The 18,628-nt window shown below is 39.3% G+C and overlaps 1 protein-coding gene across 3 annotated transcripts in view; it reads left to right on the top strand.

Moving 5' to 3' along the window:
- Window positions 1-18,628, top strand: part of LOC137103755 (protein unc-13 homolog B-like) — a 59,469-nt gene that overhangs the window by 14,442 nt on the left and 26,399 nt on the right. For all 3 annotated transcript variants that reach the window (XM_067484383.1, XM_067484384.1, XM_067484382.1), the window contains exons 4-8: window positions 1,141-1,258; window positions 1,668-1,791; window positions 4,181-4,254; window positions 4,753-4,810; window positions 6,413-6,626. In XM_067484383.1, the coding sequence (XP_067340484.1) occupies window positions 1,141-1,258; window positions 1,668-1,791; window positions 4,181-4,254; window positions 4,753-4,810; window positions 6,413-6,626 (588 nt within the window). The remainder of the gene's footprint in view (window positions 1-1,140; window positions 1,259-1,667; window positions 1,792-4,180; window positions 4,255-4,752; window positions 4,811-6,412; window positions 6,627-18,628) is intronic.

The raw sequence follows: 18,628 nt of genomic DNA, 5'->3' as shown, positions 1-18,628 counted from the left end.
GCAGACGATCATTCATGCTCGCATTCACACCTATAGGCACCAAGTAAACGTACATGCATGTCTTTGGACTGTGGAAAGCAACTGGAGTACCTAGGGGAAACCGATGCTAGCACAGGGAAAGCATGCAAACTACCCACAGAAAGACTGAAATTGTCTGTTGGATTTTAATCGGGGACATTCCAGCTGTGACCTGGCCGATTTAACCACTCCACCAATGTGCTGCCAAGGGATAGTTTACAAACACTATAATAACCCATGATATGATTCATTTAGTGAAATCCAAAACTGAAAATACACCATACATCAAATATGTTTCTTTTTTGTGTTAACTGTGTTCTCATGGAAATATGGGCTTACTTTCAGGTGGGCAATTTATTCCAGTCAGTTTGAGAACAAAATTGCATTTACAGCCTTATATTTTTTTATTTTACCACACAGTGGTAAAATAAAAATATACAAGATCACATAACAAAAACTAATGACATTTTAAACAAAAGAAGTATGTCAGTCAAAATTAGCAACAGTTTGATTTTAAATACTTAGCTAAATTGATTATTCTGTACCCTTTTGTGTGAGCAAATGATTTAGAGAGCCTTTATCTCTGCACCTGGCCACCCTGGGTACTTAGTGCCCTGCCCAGCACTTCTCTCAATTAGCTGTTCTCTTTGATTATCTTTTCTCTCATCTTCCTTTTGTTTGGGCTGTCGATAGTGGTAAACTGCCACAGATTAGAAAATGCAAATGCTCTTGCCACAAGGCTCCTTTCAGAATTAATATTGCATTTTTATTGCTGTTATCAGGCTGCTTTTGAACCCTTTCAATGACATGCTGAATGACAAAACAAGACTGAAATGGATTCTGTTTGCTAATACAAAGCAAAAAGAGGAAGTAGCCTTTGTTATCAGGCAGTGGGGGGGCTTGCCGGGCATTATGTAGAAATTTCTAGAACTAGTTGAACATGAATGGAATAACACTGGAAAGTGTTTTTTTCTGATTCTGATAAGCCTCTAATTGTAAAGCTAATGTTTCACTCTTTCATTGGCTGACATTTTCCACGCTGTTTATCAGAAAGGGTTTTTTATTATCAAGAGCTTGACATTGCTTGATACCTGATACTTTATTTGCCTTTTTTTCCTTCAGTGAAATCAACCGTCTGGACCTTGGCCTCATAGTTGAAGTGTGGAACAAAGGCCTCATCTGGGACACCATGGTCGGGACTGCCTGGATTCCTCTAAAGAGTATCCGACAATCAGAGGAGGTTCGAATATACTATACATCGACACAAAATACACACTGATTTAAAAAAAAAAGAAGAAAAGAAATAAAAACGAAATCCGAGAGCGTACCGATAAAATTATCAAAATGCTATCTGATATCCACCCAAGAAAATTGGTGCTTTTTGGCACTTTTGTATTGGGAAATGCATTGGAAAGTATTTCAACAATACAAATTTTTTAATTTAGCATTTTCGTTTACTTCCCCATATATTTACATACATTGAGGCTTGGTGTTTCTTATATTTTTAAATAGTACAAATACAAAAAAGTTACTTTAATAAAAATACCTAAAGTGTATTACAGTTGAAAATAATAGTGACAAATTATAGGAAGAATAGAAACAAACAATGTTCAGTTTTCATACCTAGTGAAATACACATTTAATTGCAGGAGGGTTCAGGTGAATGGATTTACCTGGATGCAGAAGTCCTGCGGAAGGCAGAAGAGATATGTGGCACCAAAAATTCAACACCTCATCAAGTCCTGCTGGATACCCACTTTGAGCTGCCTTTTGGTGAGACATTAGAATTGCTAATCCCCCTTTTTAAGTTCTTTTATATTTCCTCTTCATGTTGGAACTTGAAGAAAGTTGTACAAAAAATAAATATTGAAAACTACAGGTGATATAAGACATTTTGCAATCCTGTCATCTCAAGTACTTGCTCTGACTACATTGGCTGTGTAAGTGATGTAGAGAGTGCATTAGTGATTCTGGATAGCTCAGGTCAAATAAAACCTTGATCCACAAAGTCACACAAAGGTCACAAGTGTTTCCTGCAGAAATGTCAGCAAGCTATGCACGAAAAACCATCTAGCCTGGAGCACAGTAATAAACAGATAACCCCTGCCAACCTGGACTTCTGTGTTTTTATGCAAGCCTTGATTAGAAAATATGAAGACCATAAGAACAGCATAGTCTGTATGAGCAGGATATGAGATCACATTTGTCTTAAATTATAACATCCATAATAGTCTGTCATTGACAGTGGTGTTGACCAACTAATGGCTAGAAATGGGGAAGTCTTAGATATTTGTTTAAGATGTTTATGGTATTGTTTACTGTATTTTGTCCAGTAGGTATTCACCTGTTTCTATCCTGCATAAAAAATGGGCTCTTAACCATCAACGGCAATTCTTTCTTTATTAACTTTGGTTAAATAAATTTAATTTTGTCTTTGCCAGGTTGTTTGTACCATTATGGCTGCCATGTACACCCTTATTTAATATATATACTCAAGTTCTTGCAAATCTTGTTAATTTCATAGATAATTTATTTGAAAAATAAATTACAATAATTGTTTGATTTATTATACTATAATGAAAAATCCACAGTTAAGATTCAATTTAAAGAAAACAGCCTTGAACTTTCTCTTATTGGTAGTGTAACTCTTTCTTTACCTCCTCACTTCTACAGCAACTGTTTTTCAACTTACATTCTGTTGCCGGCTGATGCACTTCTGCCCTCCTCCATCTTTATGATGTCTCACAATCTGATTTCATCCTTGTTCATGTAACTATGTGGAACTGTAATCCACTGGCCTCAACCTAGGTCAAAGTTAAGAGCGCTGTAGTTTCACAGGTTGATTTTATAGTCATGGTCATGAAGTTGGTCTTAATTTAATATTATTGGTGTCCTTATGTTCCATTGGGGTTGTACTTTAAGACTTTTATTTTCAATATAGTTCACTTGTAATATCTAAACCTAAAAAATAGCTTTAAAGAATGCATTTTTTGCCAGATTGCACAGTTTTAAATAACTATCTGCTTCAGCAGCATTACATAGACTGGTGACTGTTGTTAATATAATGAAGAGGTCCAGTATTATATGATTATGGGAATTACGCCAAAACTCTTTTTCTCAACTCTAGGAACATTATATGTGGCCAATCACTGCTGCATTTGATTATTTTTATTTTATTTTTTAACCTAATTGATCTGCCTCTATGCTTTGTCCTGGAATTTACCAAATGAATATGATAAAAGGATTTACAAATAAAAATGTAATTAATTAATATTAACAAGAGTTCATTCATGCAATGGATTTTATCATTTTTTCCAAGTGGGTACTTAGACGACAGGGTAAATTTCCCCACTGCACTCTTGCCTCTGTGTCTTTGACCCCAGTTTTACCTACACTGTTTTATTTTACGCATATACAGCTCCAACCTGATCAAAAGGCATCAAAGTTAAAGCAGGGTGCCTGTCCACCGAGTGGGAGACTGGCTCTGTTTTAAGAGGAGACCTTTTGGTTTTGCAGGAGGCCATCATGACTCTGTGCCACCAGAGCCATTCATTAAAGCCGTGGGTCGGTGTGCCTTTGAAGCACCGTCCTTTGTGTTTGTGGCCCTTTTATGTGCATCTGTCTGCAGTACGGCACAAAGTGGCAGAGACAAACCGATTTTAGGCAGAACAGTAATCTAGTCGCAGGAAATGGAAGTTGGAGGCGTTGGGTTATATAGGAAAAAGTATCTGTCGCCAGCTATTTACGTGTTAAATAGTTGGAGTTTTGCTTTATATTTATGTGCCATGTTTTCTCTTTGTCTGCTAATATGTTACAGCTGTTATTTTTTGTATTTTTGTAGTTTCATTTATATGTTATTATGCACTTAAAACTATAATACAACTTAATTCCTCTTAAAATATTTCAGGTATTTTCCTGAAATACTGTAGCATCTTCTGTCACTGGACTGTTGTTGCTACAAGGAAAATTGATTCAGACATTTATTGTCCTTCCCCCTTAACACTTGCTACTGCAATCCTAACTATTGTCGCTTCTTTATTCCATGGTTCATGAAAAATTCAGTGGACATAAATGTATAATCATGACATCCTGGAATATGCTGTTTAAAATTTGATGTAGTAGGATGTAACTTCAAATTTTATGCTTTTTACTTTGGTTGTAGACATCCCTGAAGACGAGGCACAGTACTGGACAGGCAAGCTGGAACGTATCAATACCATGAGAATCGATGATGAGGTAAATTACAATTTTAAAAATGTAAAAGTGTTTAACTGCTTTGTTTTTTTTGTCCTTTCGGCTTATCCCGTGTGTTTGGGGTCACCACAGTGGACCATTGTCACAGTTTTTGGCACAGTTTTTATGCTGGATGTCCTTCCTGATGCAACCCTCCCGAGTTTCTACGGGGCTTGGACCGGCACTGCACAGCTGGGGAGGAGAATGGGCTTTTGTGGATTCAGTGTCTCGCTCAGAGACACTTTGACATATAGCCGGGAGTGTCTAATGCATCAGTGTATTGCCATTTTTTTAATACAAGTGCATTCATTCTTCCCATTATTTGATATCTAAAAGTAATGAACTAAATTCCTGTTCACTTCTTATGCTAATGACACAGGTGTTGTAATTAAGTTTAGTGTTGTTAATGCTGATGGGGTTGTGATTGTCAATTACTGTGATAATAATAACAGTATAGAGACTTGAAAAATGTAAGTATTAACTGCTGTTTTTCTCTTTTAGTACCATGTTCATGATGACCTTCAGAGTCGCTCCCTACCATTTGCAGCTTCCCAGTGTTGTGAGTGTCCACACTGCCCACACTGTCCTCTCGCCTCTAGATGGAGCCACTTATTCATCCTTTTAGCTCTCAGGCTTTGATTATTTTTTTTTCTTCATCTCACTTCCTTGTTCCTGCTATAATATCCAATCTAGCAACAGTTGAATGTTTTTAAGTAAAGATAAAAATGAAGGCTATACATTTAAAATGGTCTGGTGGTTTACCACAATATGTCCATGTTTTTTTTATCTGTTTTTAAAGTCTTGGCGCTTTCCAGCCATTTAACTATTTGCTATGATTTTATTGTATTGTTATATCGTTGGTGTATATATATATATTTATTTATTTTAGAGCCCTTCTTCTTTTGATAGTACCTCTCACTTGTAACATCTGCACTTTCATCAGGCAACTATTTCGGATGGGCTGACCCACTGAGTATGTAACAAACTCTTTAATGAAATTATTTCCCCAGCTAATTTTCCCTGCTCTCTGGCTTTCCTAATGCCCCATATTCCCCAATAATATTTAATCAGTCCAGTCCATCGCATTTTATTACCATTATTTCATTGTTTTCATTCATCCCTGTCTTTTACTTGGTTTCCCTGTTCCCATTATTCCTATTCTCTTTGCTGATATCATAATAATTACCAAAACCATATTATACTTTATTTATAAATGAGTGTTTTTTTTCCATATATTCCTTTGGCTTTAAATGGGTCCAAACAGAATTTAAGAGTTTATTTGAATTCATTAAAAATATATAGGACAAACATATGATATGATTAGTAATGGCTCTAGAAAAATTTAGAGGAAGCTTTCTTTACCAAAAAGGAAAATGTAGTTGCAAACTTAAACTGATAGGTGGAATCTTTGCATAGCTATAATTACAGATGTAGCAGCCTAAAACCCCGGCATGATTCAAGACAGAATTGGTTGAGTTGTATGTCATATTCTATCTACATTACAGATTGCAGACCAGCTCTGCAAACATGATGAAAGCAGAGCTGCCTTGTTAATGCCCCTAAGCAGTCTGTTATAATGCTGTATTGATATAATGCTCCACCAGGTGGAGTAGTGATTAGTGATTAGCTATTCCAGTTTCTCACGGAATTCTTTCAGCCCCAATTTAAATACACTTTTTATGAGCTACCTTTACCTTTTGATAAGACAAAGCTGTAATTTCTTAAAGAAACTTGTAATACAGATGCACATTTGATTTCCTGGAGTTTGTAATCACTGGTATGTTTTAACATGCCAGGAAGACTAATTGGTCTTATTAAAACCGTTGAATATGCTTTTTCTTTACAAGTTTAGAATTAAAAAAAAAAGTATAGAAACATGTAAAATAGATGAAGATGGCTTATTGTCTTCCTTTAAGCAAGATAACTTGCATGTGGAAGTGCTACAGTGCCTTGACCATGAGTTTGCTTATTTGTGTCTCTTTTAGCTTTAAACTTCTTTTTTTTTTCGTCATAGGCAGGGATGCAGTGTGCACTTTTATGTGGGATTTATTAGCAGATGTGTTTAAATGGTTGCTGCCATACAAAAGTTGCGTACTGTTGTTTTAAAAAATTTTAAATAAATAAGATAAGATAAATACATATTTATCTTATCTTTTTGCAGCCCTGGATGATCAAGACAGTGCTGTAGATGACCGGGACAGTGACTACCGCAGCGAGACGAGTAACAGTCTGCCTCCGCGTTACCACACAACAGCTCAGCCCAACTCTTCCATGCATCAGTACCCCATGGGCCCTCGACCACAGCATCATCCAGATTCCTGCACAGACTCTGTCCACAGTTTTGATCTGGACTACAGGGACCAGAGAGGAACCAGGTAGACAAGATATACACAGATACCCTTGATCAACACTTCTCTCACTCAGTCCCATTGCACATTTTCTAAAATTTTGTTCTCTGAATAATTGGTATTATCTCATAAATTTAGTTGTAAACCCTGAACAAATTATATTTCTTGGGAACTGTACTACAACCTTGCTCACATAAACTCACTCATACAATCCATCCCTCATACAGTCAGATTTACTATGCCAGAAGTAGTCATTTATATTTTTATGTTTTTGTTATGATAGTTTGTCTTTCTAACAATTCAGCTCAACAACAATTCTTTGTCCTTTTAAGTTTTTCTATTATTTAATTTTTACTTTTTTTTTACACTTGAATATATTATCAACCACATTAAAATGTGGTTTGTTTGTTTTTTTAAATGTCTGTATTGTTTTTCAGGTACTATTGCTTATGATGAAAGCATCTTCCAACCTTAACAGGGTTAATGAAAACTGCTAAAACATTTTCTCGCATTCTCTGTTGAAATTTTTTTTTTATAATTATCACAAGTGAAGTGCATGTTTGTGCCTTTGTGATGACTGCATGTAAAATTGCTTGTCTTAATTTCTCCACTTATCATACTACTTAACTTGTGTTTTTGTTTGCATTTTTCTTTCTTTGGTTCTTTTCTGTCCCTGTATCCTTCCCATTCCATTCCATCACATTAAATGTATTATTTTACCTAAATTAGATCATTAAACCAGAAAGGAAGGGTCAGAATTATACCTGTAGATTCTGGCATGGGTTTTGAAGATTGGGAACACAAATACAAAGGACGGAACAAACCTTGCCTGAGTGACTTTTTAGATAACTATGAAGATGATATAAGACCATACCCTAAGCCATCACACTCCTCCACCTGTCAGAGTACTCAGTGTAGAAGCTTTCTGCCTGCCACCTACCCAGAAGGATATGATACTATTGATCGGCGCCGAAAGAAAAAGACAAGGGACCCAGGAAGGCTACCTAGTACGCAGGTAAACAAAATAAGAGAAGAGGCTTTTCCCTCTGACCTCCATGATACGAGAGGGCACGTACTAAAAATGCAGGAAGAGGAGGCGAGTATGACATCATGCCTCAGGCCATACAAAAATGGGCTTCTCTACAAAACAAGGATGTGGGCTAAAAATGATCTGGACCACACTTTGGACAATTATGTGGCATACAAAAAGGAACAAGAGGCCAGAATGAGAGCCCAATTTGATTTTGATTTACAGAGTTTTGAGGATCTGCACTATTCTCTTGAAGCAGAGGAGGATCTTGACATTGATGACACTGCCCTTATAGCAGAAAACTGTCACCAAAAAAATGAAAGACATTACGAAGATAGATACTCTTTCTCCTATAAGAGTCACATTGAAAATTGTCAGAGTATTCGGGAAAAGAAGTGTCGAAAAGCTAAAATTGGTGGATGGGCTCCGGAGGCAATACTCTCTCCTGTAGAGGAACCAAGCAATGAATATGTTGATCCTATGGATGAGCTCCAGTGTCTAGTTGAAACAGTTTCTGAATACCTTGCTGAAAAAGAGGAGGAAATCAGCAAGTATGGTTCCCTTCCCAAATCAAGCAAATCCAGGCTCTTATCTCAGGGTAGCAATAGAACCGATTCTTTTGGAGAGGATCAGAATAGTTCAAACAATCCTACAGTAGAAACACAGTCAAATCCTTCTACAGCCCAGGGCGTCTCAGGAGTAAAACATGTAATGAGCTCATTATTTAGTTCTCTCACTGACAGAGTTGGAGGAGGCCCCAAGCAGCCTGGCCTGTCTGCGCAAGCACAACCTGCACAACCCTCACAACCTGGGTTAACATTTAGAAACACATTTCATTTAGAAACATTTATTCCTAAATCTAATAGTTCAGCTCCTGTAGCTGTTGTATCTCCAGTAGAAAGTTTTCCTGAAAAATCTTTCGGTTCTTTTCCTTCTCAGCAGCAAAGTGATGCTCAGCCACCTGTAAACAATCAAGAAACAAAATCCTATACAAGTACAAAAGAACAGTTTGTAGAAAAACATCAAACTGTTCTAGGAAACTCAGTCTTGGGGAAATTTAATCCCTTAAAATTCCTTTCAGGAGGAGAGTCCACATGTTCCCATGGCGATACACAATGGAATGAGAATTGTGTCCATCAAGGAAAACAGGCAACAGAAGGTGGCGGAAAATCTGAAAATTCAAGATGTTCATCACAAGAGAGTCACAGTAAAGATGAAAATGTGGATGGGACAAAAAAGCCAATAATTGACAGAGAAAATGATGTGGTTCCGAAGCCAGCAAGGCAGACTGATGAAACACAATCGGCAAGTGCTGGGTTCTTTAGCCCTTTAAAGAAGTCATTAAGTTCACTGATGACATCGGCTGTCCCTGTTCCTCCCCAGGGAGCTCCACCTGTAGCAGTTTATCCAGTGTTTAGATCCACAGAGGATCCCCAACTAAAGAAACCAGTGCAGGGCCCATCACTGAGTAGTAAGACTAAATGTTTCTCCTCTGAAAATGTCTCTACTCAGCAATGCCCCAAAACAGAGGGAGGCATGCTTTCTGAGTTTTTAAAGTTTACATCTAATGAAGATGTTAGTGCCTCCATGAACACACAGCAGCCTGTGCAGTCATATAATGATTCAACCGCCGCATCTACTTTAACACAGAATTTTTCTGTGGCCCAGGGAAACACAGAGAAAGGATGGTTTTCCAGCCTATTTAACCCTACCCCTGCCCCCAATGGCTTAAATCAGAATTTTACCAGTAGTCAACAAAATCAGAAAAGCAACATGCAATTTGGCTCACATCCTACATCAAAGAAACCAACTGCAGCCCCTGGGGGAATCCAGCATCAAACTCCCAATCAGCCGGAATCACAACGTTTTTTGACAGGTTTTATTAAAGGGAGTTCTGCTGAGGATATTTCTCACGTGGGTTCTAATCAGTCAAAAAAATTAGGGCTGATATCCGGGCTTCTTAAATTTGGCTCTACCAGTGACATACCTGGCACTTTTCCACAGCAGGCTTCTCATAGCAATCAGCCACCTAAGAACAGTAATCCCCCACTATTACCTCATCACCTTCCTTCACAACACAACGCTTCAGCTCCACAGATGGGGGGTATTCCTTCAGGCCTCTTGAAGTTTTCATCAGCAGAAAATATACCTCAAAATGTACATTCATCTCAACCAGAAGAGCAGAGAAAAATTACTGGATATTACTCTGGTCAGCAGCAGAAATCATATGCAACTCAACAAACACAACCTCAGCAAAAGGGGCTGTTGTCTGGCTTGCTAAAGTCTTCGTCATCTGAAAATATTCCAAGCAGCCAAACAGTTCAAAACCAACCAAGTTCTCAACATTTTCAAAAGGGTTTCAACAAACAGGATACACAGGGTCCCAACCAAAGGGCTCATCTTAGTAACAGAACATCAAGTCAGGAAGTGGTCCAACAGGACACTAGTAAACAAGGCTTTGTTCGACAACAAACAGTTCCACTCCAGCAACCATCATCCCAAAAAGCAGGTATTTTATCTGGTCTCTTTAAATTTGCTTCAGCAGACAACTTAGGCACACAACCGCAATCATCAGCTCAACAGCATGAAATTACCCCAAGTAAATCCAGCCAGACAAATCAACCACAAAATAGCACAACACAAAGATCAACTCAAGTCAGTGGTTTATTTTCTGGAATGTTCAAATCCTCCTTAGAAAATGTGCCTCAACAACAGTCCAAAATAAACCATGAGACCCAACAAAACAAATTGCCCACCTGGCAGACTGCTGAAAAACATGTGGAGGCAACAGGTCAATCCACAACATTCTCAGGTTTATTTAACAAGTTAAGAAACTCATCTGAAGACACTGGCAGAACTAATACATCAACGGCACAGTCTCTCTGTCAGAAAGACAATAATTATTCGATCCGAGAGAAGACATGTCTTCAAACCCAGTCATGCACTTATGTAACTGAGCTTTCCTCGCAAGAACATACAGAGAAAGAAAAGAAGATGCCACAAAGTACCCAGCAAAGGTTTTTATCTGGATCATTTAGCAAAATGGTAACTGAAGACTCTGGTGCTCACAAACCAGTTGAAGGTCAGTTTACAGAACAACAGACACCTTTAACTAAAACCTCAGAAATACATTCATTCATCTTGAAAAATACTACCCCAGATTCAGAAATGGCCAGTTGTCAAAGGTTTGTTCCAGACTGCCTCAATCCAGGACAAAGCAGACATGCTTTATTTGGTGCACCTGTCTCAATTAACACGGAGACTTTAGACTTAAGAACGCCAGCTACATTTGCAAGATCTCTTCAGAGTCAGACAACATATTCCAAAATTAGCACAGGCAATTTACCTCAATTGTATTCTGGCACACTTTCGTCAAATCATCCAATGGCCTATAGTACAGGAAATATTAATTCCCTTTTTCAAAGCCATACAACTTCTGGCATGGCTAAGCAGCCATATATTGGTGGAAGCACCCCCTCTCTGGGCAAAGATACAAGACCAAGTCTTTACCAATGTCAATTGTTCCCTTATAAAATAAGTCCCTCTTATGATGAAAACCAGTGGATCAATGAAAGTGCTCTGTGGCAGCAGTTCCAAAATGAGTTACTGACTCATCAGTTAGAAAGAGAAGATCAAGGCTACAGCCAGAGTTGTGAAGGTACTTCATTACATGCATCTGCTCTTTGCCATAGTTTCTCAAATATCAATGAACCATTTAATGCGCTTACACCACAGCAAGGTGTTATTGATTGCCAAGAGCAAATAGGGCCATATCAGTTTGAGACACCACACCAAATTCATGAACCATATCACAAGCCAAAATTATGGACCAGTTATGGAGACTTGGGAAGCACTGAATATTCACCTAATGAGGAGGGGGCATTGAATTTAACTGCTAAACAGAGTAATTCAAGGTTTGGGAAGTGGAACTCATTTAATGATGGTAGCACTTACAGCTTAAGTGGCGTTTCATATCATGAAGGCTTTTACGAGGAGACTGCACCAAGTTTATCCTATTCAGCTAACTGGGATTATGGAATGGATAATGCAGTCCAACACAATTTTCATACTGATGATATGATTCATCAGAGTCATTTTAATGTACGTAAAGCAATAGATTCAAACTGCCCTTTAAATGTCAACACTGAGACAGAAGACTGCTTGTACTTAGAAGAGATCGAATGGTATCAGCAGTGGCTCACACTTTTAGAGCAAGGAATGTGGTGGGCGGCAGATGATGGTGACTGTGGGTACTTTGTTTACACAGATCACGAGTACATATATGCCTTGCTTACAGATGCAGCAGGTGAATATGTTTATACATGTGTCCCTGAAAGTGAGTCTGGGGGAATTACACAGAAATTAGACACATTTCCCAGTGCATGGCTACACAATGAAATGGTTTTAGTCTGTGGCTTTAAAATCCCACTTTACAATGAGGATGAGCTTCTTTGGCTACCTGCTAAAGATCACAGTGATTCTCAGCTTCTAAGTGCCCCCCTGGACTTGTCTGCTGCCTATAGAAAAGGAAATCAGATAATGAATTTAAATCTTGAGCAGTTTTCTCAAATGTTTGAAAATTCATTCATTCAAGGCCATCAAGGTGTAGATTTCACATCCTACAGATTAAATAAAGTCAGGATGGAGCCAGTACAACTCATTTATGAATATGAAGACCAATGCAAAGATGTTATTGACCTCTCTTGTCATAATAAAGACCACATTGGCCCTCATTGGAACAATCAGGAAACTAAGACGTTTCTTGGTCAGAAGGTTGCTGTTTCCCTGAACTCTACGCCTACTGACAATTGCAGTCAACAGATACTTTACAACTGTTACCACCCTAGCCAACGAAGGCGCCCATCCACTGGAGTTACAGTGAAGCATGTAGATGATGTATCAGAGGAAGAATGGAGGCAGAGAGTCTCTCCAGTAGAAGAACACCCAAATCATCATGTCAAAACAATTTCTTCCCTCATATCCTCTTTTGTGGGGAAGACATCACAAGTAGAATTGAACAAAACTAGCAAAACCACCTCTGCTCAAGCTCCTGACAAACAATCTAAGAACATTCTTTCATCAGGCTTCCAAAGTTTGACGTCAAATATTATGAGAGAAGAGTCTAATGCTGGTATGACTCTGGCAGAAAGTGCTAAACAAATGCATAGGCCAGGTACCACACAGGGAAAAATTTCGCCCCCACTACCAACAGCTGTACCTCATCCCTCAACCCAATTACATACAACCTTGGAGAAACCTCGACTTTCACGTCAGACTACTATGGTACAAGAAGCGGCTCCTCCAACACAGCCCAATGATACAGTGCATTTATCAAAAGAATCTCTTATTAAACCTGTTCCATCTGGTCAGTGTGCTGCTGATAATTCAGTGAATATACCAGTGGATAAACAACCTGAACCACCACAGTCAAGCTTCATGAACTTTCTAAAAACTGCAGTAGGAATCGAGGAAACCAAGTCAGATCCCCAGAACACTTCTCAGAGAACTCTTAATCAGCAGAGCAAAAGTGGCAGCACTGCTTCTTTGGCAGGAAGCACTCCTGACAATAAAGAAGCTACAGTTTCAAATATATTTGGATCAATTAACAGCCTATTTAGTACTGAGCCTTCTCCACAACAAAAACAAAAACTCAAACCTAGTGTTACAGAGGGTTCACTGACATCAGCATCTAGACCTAAGGGTATACAGAGACAACAAACAATGGACCAAAGTGGTAACTCTCAGTTCGTGCACACCCAGACCCCTAACAAAAGTATATTTAAAGTGTTATCACCAGATATTTCCACTGGGTCTGAAACTATACCACCTACTAAACAGATAAAAGAGGAAACAAGAACTAAACCATCTGGTTCACTGTTTGGATTTTCAGTTGGAGAGATGCTCGCAGGATCAACAGCAGCAGCTCAATCTGGACCCACACTTCAAACACCAGCATCAACTACAGCTCCACAAGAAGAATCACTTGGTAAAAGTATATTGTCGATGTTTAGTGGGCCATATTCTCCACAGACTGCACCTAAAACAGGGCCATTGTCACATGCACAAACATCAAGTGCAGCTCCACAACCTCCTCAGCAAGAATCACTTGGCAAAAGTTTATTGTCAATGTTTGGAGGATCTACTCCTCCTCAGCCTTCTCCTCATTCGAGGCCTGCAACTGAGGCACCAAAACAGGGAAGTGTCCCTCCAAAAGAACCCTCATCTACAGGATTCCGTTCCATGTTTGGTGGTCCCACCCACCAACAGTCCCAAGCCAAAACAGGATCTCTTCTGGGAGGAATCCTGCCTGGTTCAGCAAGTTCGGCTGAAAGCCCAAAGAAAGGACTATTGTCAATGTTTAGTGATCCCAGTCCTCCACAGGTTCAGCCATCAACATCATCTCAGCAAACAGAAGCTCAGTCACAGACTCAACACAGAGAACATCAGACACAATCTAAACCACAAGAAGCACCACACGTACAAGGGCAGCCAGCTACCTCTGTTCTTGGTGGTATAATAGGTGGTCTGTCTGCATCTAGTGAAAGTTCAAGAAAATCTTTGTTCTCCATGTTTAATGGCCCCAGTACTCAGACACAAGGAGCTGGTGAGAGCACAAATGCATCTTCTAAACCGGAGACTGCAGCACCCATAGAACCTACAAAGAATAAAACCTCGGTTTTCAATGATGTTTTGTCACCTCCAACACAACCCACTAATTCATCATCTGTTATTGTTAGTGCTACCAAAGAGCCACCAGCTTCTAATTTAGATAAACATTTACAAATGTCATCTGTTTCTAGTAACAATGTCTCTCTGACAGCAAATACCAGTGAAGTATTAAGTGAACTCTCTGTAAACAAAGAAATCAATAACTCTTGTGAAGTGCATGCTGGACCTTCCACTGACATTACTATTAAATCCACTAATTCTCAAACGAAGAGTGCCACAAATAAAAGCACTGATATTGCATATATGGAGCCAAATTCAGAATGTGTCACTGTGCAAAAGGAAACCAGTGCTGAAAGTGCGTCTCAAGATCCTGCTTCACATAATAAACTGCCAACCTCTGGCCTTTTGTCTATGATCAGCGGATCATCCTCGCAAATGTCCTCTTCACAAGCTGGTTTCTTTTCAGATGAGCCAGGAAAAGGTTTTCTTTCATTATTTTCTGGACCAAGCACTGAACCTAATGCTAGCCAGACAGACCGTTCACATACAGGGTCTGCACCTGAATCATCAGGCCCCAAGGACCCACCAACTAAAGGTTTGTTTTCTGTGTTTGGAGGTTCTGCTTCCCTCCCCTCTTCACAACCCGGAAGCTCTCTGTTAGGGACAATGTTTGGAGGCTCTTCATCCCAAACATCAGCTTCTCAAACTGGATCATTGCTCGGGGGTTTATTTAGAGGGTCTGCCCCCCAGGCTGCTCCTCAGGTGAGTCCTACTAAGACTGGAGGCTCTGCTCCTCAAGCAGCAGGACCACAGGCAGGGATGTCCTTACTTGGAAGCTTATTTGGACCTGTTCCCCAAGCTACTGAACCTCAGGGTGGAGGCTCTCTTTTTGGTGGGATTTTTGGAGGATCAGTTGGTTCAACTACAGCACCTCAAAATAGTGGGTCATTTGGTGGAATTTTTGGTGGAACCACAACCCAAACTTCAACACCCCAAAACAGTAGCTCAACATTGGGAGGACTTTTGGGCGGTACATCTGTTACTACAGCTACTGTACAGACCAGTGAATCTGCTCTTGGTGGGATTTTACATGCAGCACCTCCTAATGAGATGTCTTCTAAAAGTTCACTTTTGATGTTTGGAGGAATAGTTCCACCTGCAAAACCCACTGCAACTGCTACACCAACAACTAATGATGAAAAGAAAACACTGATTACAGCTTTAACAGACACCACATCAGATGTCACTATTTTAACAAATCCCACTGATGACAGGAAAGCAGCTCCAGCTGTAGCTCATTCTGAATTGTCTGTAGTTCCTAATATTACTGAAGATAAAGAGCAGACTGAAACAGTACAGCAACATGCAACTGAATGTCTTGAGGCAAGCTTGACTAAAACTGATAGTGCTGTCATTGAAGACCTTAATTGCCAAAGCGATTTAGTTAAAGATGATCAATCAAAAGACTCTGAAATCTGTACACAATCACGACAACCTGAAAGACCAGAGCATGTGAGTCGTCAGTCAAGTCAAGATACAATACCACCTAAAGCCAAAGAAGAAATGCTAAATGTGGACCAGGCTCAACAGAAGACTTCAGATACTGTTACAGACTTGATGTCCTCCCTTTTCAAACCTGCAGTTGCTCACACTGAAAGTCCCCAGCAACAGCAGAAGAACTCACTTTTTGGACTGGGAGGAACAACATCCCAATCTGATAATGGTCAGACAGCCGGATCATTACTAGGCAGTATTTTTGGAGGGTCTAGCACACAGACACCCACTCCGCAGACAGGGGGATCATTTCTAGGAGGCTTATTCAAAGGGTCTTCTCCTCATTCTGGTACACAACCAACTGTCCCCATCACCGGGGGCTCAATATTAGGGGGTATGTTTGGAGGAGGATCCACTGTAAAGTCTGCAAATCCCCCGACTGGTGGATCATTTCTAAGTGGGATGTTTGGAGGATCTGCAGCAACAGCGCAGCCTGGGGGTTCTTTACTTGGAGGAATGTTTGGAGGAGCCCCTGCACAGACTGCAGGATCACAGACTGGACCGTCAGTACTTGGTGGCATAGGTGGATCTTTATTTGGGACTGTGGAGCAAGCAACTAAGCCATCTGAGCCACAGCCAACAACCAGTACTACGTCACAACCACAGATTAAGAATGAAAGTTTAGTATCAAAAGCAGCACCATCAAGTACTGAGAGTAGTACAAATAAAACTGAGGACTTGATGTTACAGGATAACAGTCAAATAGAATCTCACAATCTAACATGTAGTCCTGTCATTGCGTCTGATCCAGAACCCTCCACTGTCAAAAACAGTTCTATAATCCCTACGTGTGACCTCACAGATCAGGTAGATAACACTGGAAAAGGAAAACCAGCTGTTGAAGGAGAGGTGATACATGAGAAGCTTATGGTCATAAAGGAAGACCCGGAAAGTAAAGAAAGTGACAGAACAGCTCCACCTGATACCCAACAACCAGACTTTGATTTAGCTCCTCAAGATAATCAGGTGCCCAGTAACACAAAGACACCTCAAGCAAAGTCTCTGTTTGGGTTTTTATCAGCACAAAGTGAATCAGGAAAATCTCTTGGATCTCTTTTTTCACCAACAGTTTCATCAAGTGTTTCTTCAATTACTCAAACAGAAGCAGGGAGTGCTCTTTTTACAGGAATAAAAACATTTTCTGGAACCCTGTTTAAAGAGGATAAACCTATTGCCGGAAAACAAGACCCACCCACTACATTACTATTTGGCACAAAGATAGGTTTTCCTTGGCACACAGAACCATCCAGGCCACAAGCTGCCCCAGTTGTAACATCTCAACCCAAACCTAATAACATGCCAACACGTGATCAAACACATACAGTACAAATGGTTGAAACATCTGGGCCTCAAAAACCTGAATCGGTAGGTTCCACAGATTATATAGCAAATACCCAGATTTGCATCTCCACTCCTGAAGTAGATCCTTCAGCATCCCTGACCCCAAAGGAGATGGAAAGGCTTGTAGAAACATACCCCTCTGCAGGTCCTACCTCTGGAGTGCAGCTGGACAACCAGTTCAAGGATCTGTTGAATCCAAAAAGGCTAGTAAAGGCATAATAAATGGCATTCCCCCTCACTGTTTGTGACACCAATATGTCAATATATTCTCTGTCCAGCTCTGCAATCCACCTTCACTATTTTAGTTCAATATTTAGCTTCTGTGTGTGTGTGTGTGTGTGTGTGTGTGTGTGTGTGTATCCTGTGAAAATACATAAATGCATGTCATTTAAAAATCGAATTCCAAAACAAAATTTGCATATTTATATAAAAATGACTCACTTACAAATAATTAACTTTCGCCTAATTTTTGTTGCTTATAGCATCAGTAGGTCAAAAAAGAATTGCGCTGTTGCAGCAGAGCACATACAGTACATAACATGCTCAGCACAACACACTTCAACAGATGCAAGCTTTAGGCATTTCATCCTTACATGTGAAGACCTGGTTGTACTGTAACAATATACATTTCTGCAACAATATACATGTAAACTTTGTTTGCCCATGGAATTCTTTTTTGTATTGTATTATTTTTGCATTTTTATTTATTTTATAGGTTATATGTTTAAAACCCCTATCATTTACCCACCTTTTTGCCCCTAAAAGTGAAATCTGTTATTAAATGCCAAATTAAAGAAGGTAAAATGTTTCAACACACACTGCATATTTTATTGTCCACACCTTTCTGAACCTTTTAACTCCTTGTCTTTGTCTTGCATGCATAATAAAATATGCAGAGGTAACTCTGTAGAAATATACCCTTTTTGTAAGGGAAAGCAGGTACAGGGTAGATTACAGCATACCACAAAATTAAGCATACTACTATGTGTGCAATTTCTATTTAAAAGTCCTACTCTAATGTGGAAATAATATTTGCAGTGTATATAATTCACATGCTAACACACTGATAGTTTTTACATTTTCATCATTTTCCAACATGCAACAGCCTCCCTGCAAGGTTGGGTATCTTTAAGGCATGATGTGGTGTGTGCATATACTGTATCAATCTATCCTTTAGAGAGGATATTGATGAAGTAGACCTTTGCTCAACTGTAGATAGGTTTGGGGTTATTATTGATTGCTATTAATAGTATATATTTTAATGTATTCAGACTTTTTAAATTACTGTGCTACAATGTGTTTTTTGTAACAATCCCTACTTCTCTAACCTTAGCTTTAGGAAAACAGCAAACCACCAAATTATTTCAAAATAGATTTTCATCCACTTCTGATCATTTAGAAAGTGTTCTAACAATATGTTTCCTCATTCCTCTTT

This window comes from Channa argus, chromosome 18, assembly GCF_033026475.1.
Source record: "Channa argus isolate prfri chromosome 18, Channa argus male v1.0, whole genome shotgun sequence".
NCBI classification, from domain to species: domain Eukaryota; kingdom Metazoa; phylum Chordata; class Actinopteri; order Anabantiformes; family Channidae; genus Channa; species Channa argus.
This window is presented reverse-complemented; position numbering and strand designations above follow the sequence as displayed.